We start from the raw sequence: 13,223 nt of genomic DNA, 5'->3' as shown, positions 1-13,223 counted from the left end.
TTAACAAGTTTAAAAAAATTGAGAAACGCTTAGTCTGAATAAAATTGACTCTAACTACTTAATTAAAATTTAGAATAATTACGAAAAACTTTGTTTGACTAAAATTAACTTGTACTATTGAATTTTAAGGAAACAATCAAGTAAAATTTCGACTGACTAAAGTTGACTTTAACTATTGATTTCAAATATAAAATAATTACAAAAATCATTCAAAACTTAATTTGAACTATACTGATTGTCAAGTTAAAAATAATTGAGAAATAATTGATTAATAATTGATAATAATTGATTTTAGTCTGACTAAAATTGACTTTAACTACTGAATTTTAAGGAAAAGACCAGGAAAATCTTCGTCTGACTTAAATTGACTTTAACTACTGATCTACAAATCTACAATAAAATGTAATTACGAAAATATTCGTCGTTTAAAAAATTGACTTAAATAACTAATTTCCTAATTAGAAATATTCCGAAATGCGTTTAAAAAATTTTTCCCACTTCGATCGGAGAGTAAAAAACTTTAAAAATAAAATTAAAATAATTTAAAATTAAAAAGTTTCAAATTCAGTTAAAGAGAAATCTTAAAATTTAGGCAAAAAAATTCCCAACTAACAGAAGTTGGTTAAGAGATTTAAACCTCGAAGTCACAGAGTTAAAAGGGCAAAAAAATAATAAATAAATAAATATTAAAATCAGAGGTAAAAAACTTACCGAGCCTGATGTGGTCCAACGTTGCTGCTGTCGTAACTGGAACTTGCAGTGATGTCGGCATCCGGTATTGCTTTTGACTCCATGCCCAGCGGTGCAATGCATTGTGCTGAAAACATAATATATAATAACTGTTAAACAATATATCGAGTGGGAATCATAGCACTGTTTCAAAGAGGCCTAAGGGCAAAAGGTTTCAGATTTATGTTTATATGTATGCACATAAAGGGGAATCATAAGCGATTAAATAGCCAACTGACCGAAAGGGTTTTCCCCAATGTTTTATATTTATATATACAGTGAAACCTGTCAGAATGCAACTCAACTTTTCAAATTTTATTACAATATACAATCCTTAACAAATAGTTTTTATAATTTAATTTTTTATCATATTTTTACAATATTCTAGTACTAAGTAAAAATAATTCTTGTTGGACAGTTTTGAATACAAAAAAAAAATTTTAAAAGTAGAGTTGCATTCCGACAGGTTTAACTGTAACATGAAGTCCGAGTCAAATAAGATAACATTTTACTTAAAAGTATAAATTAAATTTTTCATAACTATAAAAGATGAAGATATCGATAACTCCGAGTCTTCAAAATTATTTTCACCATTTCAATTCAATTATTATTTTTAAGAAATTTTCACTAAAGTGTTTCTTTAAATCAATTAATTTTCGAAAAAGTTCTTCGACAATTTTCAAAACTATTTCTTTAGAATATTTAATTTTAGGAAAATTCAATTATTCGCAAATTCTTCAATTAAATATATATTAGAGAATAAAAACTTCAAAGAATATAAAAAAAATTCAATTACACTTTTTCAAAAACATTAATTTCAAAATTGAATTATTTATAAAAATTCACGCTTTATTGCTTTAAATATTCAATTATAATTTAAAATTTTAATTGAAATACATTTTTAAATCAATTTTTATTAGAAAATTCTACTAGATTTCAATTATTTAAATACAAAAATAAAATAATTGATTGAATTATTGAATGTTTCTTAAAATTCAATTCTCATAAAGAATCTTATCATCATATTTTTAAATAATTTAATTCTTTCAAAGATTTTTAATCAAATTTTTAAGAATAATTACTTTTTCGAAAAATTTGATAAAAATTGTATTATATTTTTTTTTCGTGGTTTTAACTAAAATTCTTCTATACATCCATTATTTTGAATAATTTTTGAAAGTGTTTTGAGAATTTTCAAATTCACTTGTTTTTAACAGAACTCCATTTTCCTATCAATTTTTTTAGAAAATTCTACAAGAATTCAATTATTCAACTATTAAAAAATAATTTATTGAATATTTGAATGTTTCTTAAAATTTAAAATTTATTTATTTATCTTAAAATTTGTATTCTCATAAAGAATTTTATGAACAAATTTTTAAATAATTGAATTCGTTTGACAAATTTTAATAAAATTTTTGATAATAATTACATTCATCAAGGAATTCGAAAAAAATTTTTTTTTAAATAATTGAAATTTTACGATGAGTTTTATTGTTTGTGAAAATAATTAAATTCCTAAATAAAATTTTATGACTTAGAGAAATAATTCAATTATATTGCGAAAAAATTTATAAAAAATTTGTAAATAATTGAATTTTTGTGAAATTTTTATTATTTTATGGAAATAATTAAAGCTTTGTGTAGAATTTTATTAAATACTTTATAATACTGGAATTCTCTAGGAAATTTTTTTTTAAATAATTGATATAATAATAATCATTAAATTGATGAAAATTTTTGAAAATAATTGAAATTTTGCCAGGAATTTTATTAAAATTTTGAATATAATTTAATTTCTTTGAAAAATTTTATTACTTTTGAAAATAATTGAATTCTTGAGAAGATTTTTTTTAGTTTCTAGAAATAATTGAATTCTTTCGACGAATTTTAATAATATTCTTAACAATAATTACATTTATCGAGGAATGCGAATTAAATTTTATTAAAAATAATTGAAATTCTGCGATTAGTTTTATTATTTATGAAAATAATTAAATTCCTAAAAAGGATTTTATTATTTAGAAAAATAATTTTATGATATTATGAAGAAATTTATAAAAAATTTGTAAATAATTGAATTTTTGGTAAATTTTTATTATTTTATGAAACAATTAAATGTTTGCGCAGAATTTTATTACAATTTCTTTAAATAATTGAATTCTTTAGGAAAATTTTATTAAAATAATTGATATATTGAAAATCATTAAATTGAGGAAAATTTTTAAAGATAATTGAAATTTTGTCCAGAATTTGAAAAAAATTTTGAATATAATTGAATTTCGGCGAAGAATTTTATTACTTTTGAAAATAATTGAATTTTTTTCATTTTTTTTTTCATTTGTAATTTTTCAAAAAATTCTTTTTTTTTAAATCTTTGGGAATAAAATACCTTTTTTAAAGTTTGGGGCGTAAAATGGTTTCTAACCTAGAGAATAAGATGTCCATTTTAAAAACTAGGGAATAAAAACCTCTTTTAGAACCTAAGGGATAGAATACCCATTTTAGAACCTAGGGGATATAATACCCATTTTAGAACCTAGGGATCAAAGAATCAATTTTAGAACCTAGGGAATAAAAAACCTATTTTAGAACCTAGGGGATCTAATACCCATTTAAAAACCCCAAGAAAAATTTTTTTTAACGCAACAAAAACAGGTAACATGTTGCGAAGAGAAAAGTGTAAAATTTGCTGAAACAGCATATAAAAATATAATAAATGATAAACACTAACTTTCAACATAAAAAATAAGTGTAGGACTTGACAGTTTATAATACGCATATAACACAGACACACATATATATTATAAAGATCATAAGTTTAAGGAAACAAAAAAGAAGAAAAAAAAAACACTTGAAAGCCCATCATTGACGCATTCTACAAACTTTATTGCCCCTTTCTAACAAACATTTTATCGTGTTTTAAAAACCAAAGTGCGCTAAAAAGTGAGCAACTCACACCTTGTTGTTTCAAGTTAAAATCACCTACTATGCGATGTTGGCAATGGCTATTTATGTTCGATTTATGAGCTTGATAAGGCACGTTTGGTCAGCCATAGCTCGTTACTGGACTCTTCTCAACAAAAGGAAAACATGTATACACACCGACGGAATAGTCTCGAGTTTATGTATAAGAGAGTCCTAAGAGAGGGAATGAGAGAGAAAATTACGAGAGCCCACGAACTCCAGGGAGCGATATACGTCGAGGTTTCCGGCACCTTCGTTAATAATAATAACTGTATTTGCTCTATACATGGATATTTTGGTGTCTACAGGGTTTCTTCCTTCGCACCAAGAATAATTATGCGCATGTTTTGAATTTCCCGTATAATCTTGACTGACCATCGTTTAATGTTGTGTTTAAAAACCAATAGGCTCATTTTTGTTGTCGAGCTCCTCAAAAATTAAAAACTAGATTATTTATCAATTTTAATTATTTATTTAATATATATGTCAACCTAACCTCAAATTAAATACATTGATTATTTTTAATTTTTACTAATTAATGTTAATTAATTAATCACTTAATGATTAATTAATTAACATTAATTAGTAAAAATTTAGAATCATTAAGTGATTAATTAATTAAAATAAGTGAACTGTTTTAAAATAAAAATTAATTCAAGTTATTATTCATTGACAACAGAATTATATTATTTATTTAAAAATTAAGAAAATTTAATAAGATTCATCAATGTCCAGTAAGTAGGCGAACATAGCCAGGATTGGGCCATCATTTAAACTTTGTTTATAACTTTTTTTAAAAATAAATTTAAGCAATTGAGATATATAACAGGGCTCGAATCAGTGAAAGTATTTAAAAATACGGACTTTACGGACCAACAATGAAAAATTAGGGACCAATTACTGACAAAAATATAACCAGTCCAAGTCAAATAAAAAAAAAATTTTACTTAAAAGTTAAAACTATAAATTAAATTTTTCATAACTATAAAACATAAAGATATCGATAACTCCGATCGATTTCTTCATGTTTTATAATAAGGATTTAAAATACAGTTATTTATAAAAATTGACGCTATATTGCATTTAATATTCAATTATTATCTAAAATTTTAACTAAAATTAATTTTTAAATCAATTTTTATTAAAAAATTCTACTAAAATTCAATTATTTAAATACAAAAATAAATAATTTATTCAACAATTGAATGTTTCTTAAAATTCTATCATTATATTTTTATATAATTTAATTCTTTCGACGATTTTCAATAAAATTTTTAAGAATAATTCCATTTTTCGAAAAATTTGATTAAAATTGTATTAAAAATAAGTGAAATTCTGGGATGAGTTTTATTATTTGTAAAAATAATTGAATCCCTAAGAAGAATTTTATTTATTTTTATTTTATTTTTAAGTGTTTAATTAATTAACATTAATTAGTAAAAATTTATAATCATTAATGTACTTAATTTTATGTTAGGCTGACATATATTTTAAATAAGTAATAAATAAATAAAATAGATAAATAATCTAGTTTTTAATTTTATTAATGTTGAACAATATTTAATTTTTGCGAAGAATATTATTACTCTTGAAAATAATTAAGTTTCTGGAATAATTTGTTACTTCTGCAAAATTAAATTATATTTTAGTGTTAAATAAAATTTTTCAATGAAATAATTTCAAAAAAATTCAATTAAACTTTTTCAAAAAAATTAATTTTAAAATTCAGTTATTTCTAATAAATTACGCTCTAATCTTTTTGATATTCAATTAAAATCTTAAATTTTAATTAAATTCCATTTTTATATCAATTTCCATTAGAAAATTCTACTAGAATTCAATTATTTAATTATACAAAAAAACAATTTATTGAATAATTGAATGTTTCTTAAAATTCAATTCTCATAAAGAATTTTATTAACAAATTTTTAAATAATTGCATTCTTTCGAAGAATTTTAATAAAATTACATTTGTTTACAATATACAATTTTACTAAATTTCAATTATTCTTAAATTCTTCAATTAACTAAATATTAGAAAATAAAAACTTGAAATAATTTCAAAAAAATTCAATTAAACTTTTTCAAAAATATTAATTTTAAAATTCAATTATTTCTAAAAATTTACGCTCTAATCTTTTTGATATTTAATTAAAATCTTGAATTTTAATTAAATTCCAGTTTTATATCAATTTCCATTAGAAAATTCTACTAGAATTCAATTATTTAAATACAAAAAACAGTTTATTGAATAACTGAATGTTTCTTAAAATTCAATGCTCATAAAAAATTTTATCAACAAATTTTTAAATAATTGAATTCTTTCGAAGAATATTAATAAAATTTTTAAGAATAATTATATTTTTCGAGAAATTCGATTAAAATTGTATTAAAAATACAATTTTATTATTTGTGAAAATAATTGAATCCCTAAGAAGAAAATGAAGAAATATATTATAATATATTATTATTATTTATTTAAAAATTAAGTAAATATAATAAAATTTATCAATGTCCATGAAGTAGGCGAAAGTAGTCAGGGTTGGACCGTTGTTTGAACTTTGTGTAAAACTTTTTTAAAATTAAATTTAAGCAATTGAGTTATATTGTTAGAAAGATCTATGAAAGAGGAAAACGTTTGCTAAACATCGTAAATTAATTGTTATAAAATTAAAAAAGTTAGAAACATTTAAAAAAAAGTGTAGTCAAGGTTGGACCATCTTTGAAAAATCGAAGCGCATTATTAGTGAAAGTAAAATAATATTTATAGCGGTTACTAAAATCGATTTTAACCTTATTTTTTTATTTTTAAAGTTACTTATTGTTTACAAATCGTAAAACATCGTGGATATAAAATTTTCCCAAAATTTTTGAACGTTAAAATAGACGAAATATTTTTTTGTGCTCCAATATTTTTAAAAATTACTAGACTAAATTGAAAAATATTTTAACAGATCATTTATTTTGTTAAAAATTGATTATTTAATTATAAAAAACAATAGTTTATGAAAATAAGATTTAAATTCAAAAAATGTTTCCGCCAATGTTTATTTGTATATTTATTTGTTAAATAATTTGAAGTAGCGGACATTTAAGACGCGATTAAATTAAAATTCATTAACTTATAGGATAAATGAATGGAATAACCTAGAAAATTTTTATGAATCAGGGAAAAATTATTTTTGAACGGACTCTTATCTTGATAGTGAAAATATAAAGTTAATTTTTTTAGTAAATGAAAAATTCTTTTGTTTAAGAAAAATAAATAATGAATATGGAAAATAATAAGATTTAATTACTTACAGAGATCAACGCCACGTGTTGTTGTAACAGCAAGGAGAATGAAGATGAAGACGATTAAGTGGACGTTTGGTGGCTCCCTCTCGAGGTGACGTCCGAAACCTTTCACCATAGCTTTATAACTGAGGGGATTTCCCTCCTTTTTGTCTCACCTTGTTCTCATCATTATCATGTCTCGTCGACCTGGAAATAGAAAAATATTATTTTTACAGTTTCATTATATATATTTCTGTTAATAAATTTTTAAACAGTATTTTCTCATGCTCTTAAATTTAAAATGATATTTGATTTGTTATCAAGTGAAAACTTCTCGTCCACGTGGTATATGAACGAACCTTAACAATCAGCCATTTGCAATTGACCAATTAGTAAATTCTAACTAATAATTTGAAAGCAAAAAGTCATGATTCAAATCATTTAAAACTTAAAGTAGGGTTTAATTTTATAATTTAACTTTGACCTCAAATTCGAATTTGATTTTTACATTTGACTTTAACCTCAAATTCGAATTTGATTTTTACATTTGACTTTGACTTGAACTCTAATTTTGATTTCGACTTTCATTTTAAAAGTTAAAATCAAAGTGAAAATTACCTAAAGTTAAATAAAAGTTGATGCAATTTTTACAACAGCAATGAAAAAATCGAATCGACTTTGACACACTTCGGAAGTCAAAAAGTAAATGTCAAAGTCAAATTAAAAAATCGCGCTTCTGACCCAAATTTAGAGGGTATATTATATAATGAAAAAATAAAAGTTTTAGTTTTAATAATAAAAGGTAAAAGTTTAAAGAAAGATTTAATAAAAATTTGAAAATAAGGTTTAAAATTAATATTACAAAAAAAAATTACATTTCCCTAAAATATTCATAAATATATAGAATTCAAAAAGCACTTATCTTCCTACAGAGAATATTTAAATTGTAACATGAAAGTTCTATTCTCGATCTACTCGTGCATAAGAATGACCACGTATTCGATGGCTATGCATTCACGTGAATGCACGTACCAGGGTAATTTCTATAGTTATTCAGGACGCTATACTCTCAGTTCTGAAAGCGTATCTGAAATCGATCTCTAGATTGACACCTAATTCAACAGCTCTAATACATCTCTCTCTTTCTCCTCTCTCTCTCTCTCTCCATTTCTCTCTTTCCACATGTATAGATATAAGGTCAACGAATCTAAAAAACGGAAAACGACTCTACAATGCTCGATATGAAGCGAATCCCTATTGACCACGTCAGTATCGCAGGTGTGAAGGGTAAAAAATCTTTTTTTAACATTCAAAGTATCGAGACAAACTTGTATACTGTACACAATAGCAACAATAATTTCAATTACATTTAAATAAATAATGAATTTTATGGGCAAAAAGTCTCCTCTTTCATTAAACATACATAAATATATATGCAGTACATCTTACAAATCCCTCTCTCTCTCTCTCTCTTTCTAGACTAGAGAGTGTAGTTCGAATCTACCTCTATACTATATATACCCATCTGATTGTCAAGACTTCTTTGATAAGTAGTTGAGCAAATAATAGGGAGCATATAAGAAAATGAGATATGAAATTATATAGGAAGGGAAAAAAGCGAGAAATAATGGCAATTGTAAAAAGTCGAATTTTAATAAAAGACAAGTTGGAAAGAATAATATATAAAATAAATAAAAAAGTAATTCAAGTATAATATATTTATGAAAGAAAAAAGTAAGAGAAAAAAGAAACGAAAACAGTTTATGTATTTGTTGGTGTATAGAGGCTATATTTCTATTTTCTTAGTTCTTAACCAAACGCAATATGGAGGGATAAATATACAAAGTAACTTTTACTATACTTCATTGGTAAAATGTAAATTGCTTATTAACTTCTATTATTAATTCCGGATAGGATCAAATACTCGACTTCCTACTGCTATACTACTATACTACTCCTACTAGAATACTTCCTACTTCTAGTAAAAATAGTAGTAGTTTAAATATATATTAAAAATGTTTTTTTTTTTCATATAATCAATTGAATGAATATTTATTTAATATAATAAAAAATGAATTTGCATTTTACCAATAAATATAAGTTAATAAGATACTAATTATTGCCCTAGGGTAATAATGAGTACTTTATTGACCTGCGGTTTTTATTGCCCTAAGGTTTATTTTTATTTAATATTATAATAAAAAATGAATGTATATTTTACTAATTAATATAAGTTAATAAGATACTAATTATTGCCCTAGGGTAATAATGAGTTTTATTGACCTGTGGTTTTTATTGACCATTATTCCCCTAGGGCAATAACAGGGCTCAAATCAGTGAAGGTATTAAAAAATTATTTAAAACTTTGGACCTTACGGACCAAAAATGAAAAATTACGGATCAATTACTGACAAAAATATAACCAGTCCGAGTCAAATAAGAGAACATTTTACTTAAAACTATAAATTAAATTTTTATAACTATAAAACATAAAGATATCGATGACTCCGAGTCTTCGACTCGGAGAGATCGATTTTACGATATTTCAATTATTCGTAAATTCTTCAATTAAATAAATATTAGAAAAAAACATGAAATAATTTCAAAAAAATGCAATTAAACTATTTCAAAAAAATTAATTTCAAAATTCAATTATTTCTAAAAATTCACACTATATTGCTTTTAATATTCAATTATTATCTTAAATTTTAACTGAAATTAATTTTTAAATCAATTTTTATTAGAAAATTCGACTAAAATTCAATTATTTAAATACACAAATAAATAATTTATTGAATAATTGAATGTTTCTTAAAATTCAATTATTATAAATTGATATTAATAATTGAAACAATGCAATGATTTTTATTATTTGTGAAAAAATTGAATCTCTGCAATGAGTTTTATTATTTTCGAGAATAATTGGATCCCTATAAAAAATTTTATTATTTTTGAACAATAACTAATTTTTAAAAGCAATATTATAACTCTTGAAAATAATTGAATTTATTCAATAATTTGTAATTTTTTCAAAATTAAATCTTTCTTTCGTGGTTTTAACTAAAATTCTTTTATAAATGCATTATTTTTAATAATTTTTGGAAAAGTTCTTCGAGAATTTTCAAATTTATTTGTTTTCAAATTCACTTTCTGAAAAAAATTAATTCCAAAAAATTGTTATAGTTAAAAATGTAAAAAATTCAGATTTTCAAAGATTTAAATTCGAAACCTTTTCAAAATTCAATTATTTCTAAAAATTCACGCTCTAATGCTTTTAATATTCAATTATAATCGAAAATTTTAACTGAACTTCATTTTTAAATCAATTTTTATTAGAAAATTCTAGTAGAATTCAATTATTTAAATACAAAATCAATTTATTAAATAATTGAATGTTTTTTAAAATTCAATTCTCATAAAGAATTTTATCAACAAATTTTTAAATAATAATTGAATTCTTTTGACAAATTTTAATAATATTTTTATATAAGAATAATGACATTTTTCGAGGAATTCGGTTAAAATTGTATTAAAAATAATTTAAATTCTGCAATGAGTTTTATTATTTATGAAAATAATTGAATTCCTGTGAAATTTTTATTATTTTATAAAAATAATTAAAGTTTTGTGTAGAATTTTATGAAATTTTTTTTTAAATAATTGAATTGTTTCGGAAAATATTTTATTAAAATGGTAAATATCAAAACTGATTGAATTGAGGAAAATTTTTGAAAATAATTGAAATTTTTCAAAGAATTTTATTTAAATTTTTAAATTTTTTAAAATAATTGAATTTCGAATAGAAGAATTTAATTATTTCTAAAGATAATTGAAATTTTGACGAGAATTTTTAAAAATTTTCGAACATAATTGAATTTCTGCAATTATTTGTAATTTCTCTAAAATTCTCCAAATTATATCGTACAATTTACGAACTTTTTGTCTTTTACTTTTACGGACTTCAAACATATTTACGGACCTTTACGAAATTTACGGATCTAGCTCGAGTCCTGCAATAATAGTGCGGCTAAGACAGTGATTATTGCCCTAGGGAAATAATGGACTGCTCTCAGGTTAATAATGTGCTCATTATTGCCCTAGGGTTATAATGGACACTTTATTGACCACTGGGCTATAAAGGGGAACTTAGTATGCGCCTGTACAAGTAGGTAAGAAATTTAAGGAGTTGACGGTCACTGGAGTTGGGAGTGAAATTTTTCGAGTTAAAAATCAACTCCAAAAAGGAGTTAATTATTAAATTAACTCCCTTTTGGAGTTGAATCTTATTTTTACTGTGTAAATTTTAACTCCCTTTGTCTAACTTCCTTCGCTTTAACTCCCAAATGGGTGCGAATTTTACAGAATCCCCTGGGGAGTTAAAATTTAATTTTTTTTTTACTGTATACGCTTGAGTTGTATGAATAAATAAAATTATATTAAAATAATAATAATAATAAAGAAATAAAAGTTGTAAATAAATTTGAAAAAGATGTTTGAAATAAATAAAAATTGAAGAATTATTTGATGAATTCCTGCATGAAACATATATACTATTTAGTATTTACAGAAAGTGAATTATTTTAGGGGAAAATAAACAAGTTTAGTTAAGCCACCGAAAAGTTTGCGCGTTCCTGTGTAGGAGGATAATTAGCATAGTCCCTCTTCTTACCCAAAAAGGGTGAGGAGGGAATTATCCTGTCGAAGATATTGCGAAGGAAAATGCATTTATCGGCACATCGCGATATACATAAATAGCCTACATTTCTAACCTAAGCCGCGAAATAAGCTGTGGGCTTCAAGGTGCCTAGTTTAATGTCGAATCTCTTCATTTGCATAGGAATGAGTTTATGCAGATTAATACACGCGAAATATACCGCTCCAAGAATTTCTCTCTCTCTCTCTCTCTCTCTCTCTCTCTCTCTCTTTATATATTTGTATAAATATATATAGATATTCATAGAGAGATACACATGTATTTTCGAACGAAATACAACTATTTAAAAATATAAATTTCAACACTGAGAGATAGAAAATAAAGAGAGAAAATCGAGACAGAAAAGAGAGGAAGAGAAAAATAATATGATGGATTCAAATAGCAATGTTTTATTGATCGATCCTCCATTTTAGAATTTCAATTTATTACTTTCTCTCGTGATGAAGTGTTCCATTCTCGAATTTTAATTCAGAAATGTTTTTTTATCGCATTGCAAAACACACAAACACACACACACATACAAATATATGTACATATTGATTTAGGAGATTTTTTTACACAGATTAGATTTTAATTGGCATTTAATTTCTTAGTGTTAAAACAAAATGCGTATTCTTTTCTTTTTCTTATTCGTTTGATTAATTTCATAATGAAAAAAATTTATCAAGGAATGATTTGCGATTTTTATCGGTTATAATAATATATTCAAAAAGGCGAACATGTATACTATATATAGATAGAAAGAGAGAGGAAGTAATAAAAATTATTTTGTTTGTACTTGTTTAGGCGAAGATATTCTCTTTTTGGCGCATATAAAAGCCGGCCTATTACCCTTTCAGTAATAAATCTTCGAAAATTGTTCTTTGGAACGTTTTTCCCTCTATTCTTTATATATACACGTATATATACATATACATATAACCTGAAGAGAGTCAATTAACGGTCGATCACTGGCCTCACTTTAATTACCTTCAAAACTTTCTTCCGAGAAAATATATAAAAAAGGAACTTGGGTGTTTGTTTGCTTTTTTAAGTTGCGGGTTCTGGTATACATATTGATAATGGCCTTTTGAAGTTATTTATTTGGTTTTGCAGAAAACAAGAGTGAGAGGCTTTTTAAAAATACACTTTATCAGGTGGGAAAAATTAGAAAAAAAAATTATTGATGTAGAAAAATTAACAATAGCGAAATTATTTTCAAAAAAGTTGTCAAAAACACTAAATTTGAATTAGGAAAAATGCTTATTAATTTGATTTAGTAAATTACATTTTGCTTTTCAATTAATAATTTTTACTATCACAAATAGTATTTTCTACTAATTTGTTAGTAAAATTTATTAATTTTCAATTATTAATTTACTTTGAATTATTTATTTTAAATTATTTTTGTTTAAAATAAAAATAAAATTTAAAAGCAAAAATTCAGTCATTAATTCAAATTGGCAATTCCTCTAATTTATTATAAAATGAATTTTAAAAGCAAAAAATCAGTCGCTAATTCAAATTATTAAAAAAATTTACCAATTCACAATTTAGA

General features: G+C 23.4%; 1 protein-coding gene across 3 annotated transcripts in view; it reads right to left on the bottom strand.

Annotated features, from left to right (window-relative positions):
* LOC122507350 (epithelial discoidin domain-containing receptor 1-like) overlaps positions 1 to 13,223 on the bottom strand; it is a 267,483-nt gene that overhangs the window by 115,631 nt on the left and 138,629 nt on the right. For all 3 annotated transcript variants that reach the window (XM_043620013.1, XM_043620026.1, XM_043620020.1), the window contains 2 exons: positions 7,000 to 7,179; positions 712 to 817 (listed from right to left, as the gene is read on the bottom strand). In XM_043620013.1, the coding sequence (XP_043475948.1) occupies positions 712 to 817; positions 7,000 to 7,108 (215 nt within the window). In that variant the 5' untranslated portion in view covers positions 7,109 to 7,179. The remainder of the gene's footprint in view (positions 1 to 711; positions 818 to 6,999; positions 7,180 to 13,223) is intronic.

This window comes from Leptopilina heterotoma, unplaced genomic scaffold (assembly GCF_015476425.1).
Source record: "Leptopilina heterotoma isolate Lh14 unplaced genomic scaffold, ASM1547642v1 Lhet_114, whole genome shotgun sequence".
NCBI lineage: Eukaryota > Metazoa > Arthropoda > Insecta > Hymenoptera > Figitidae > Leptopilina > Leptopilina heterotoma.
The sequence above is the reverse complement of the archived record's forward strand: the minus strand, read 5'-3'. Positions and strand labels throughout refer to the sequence as shown.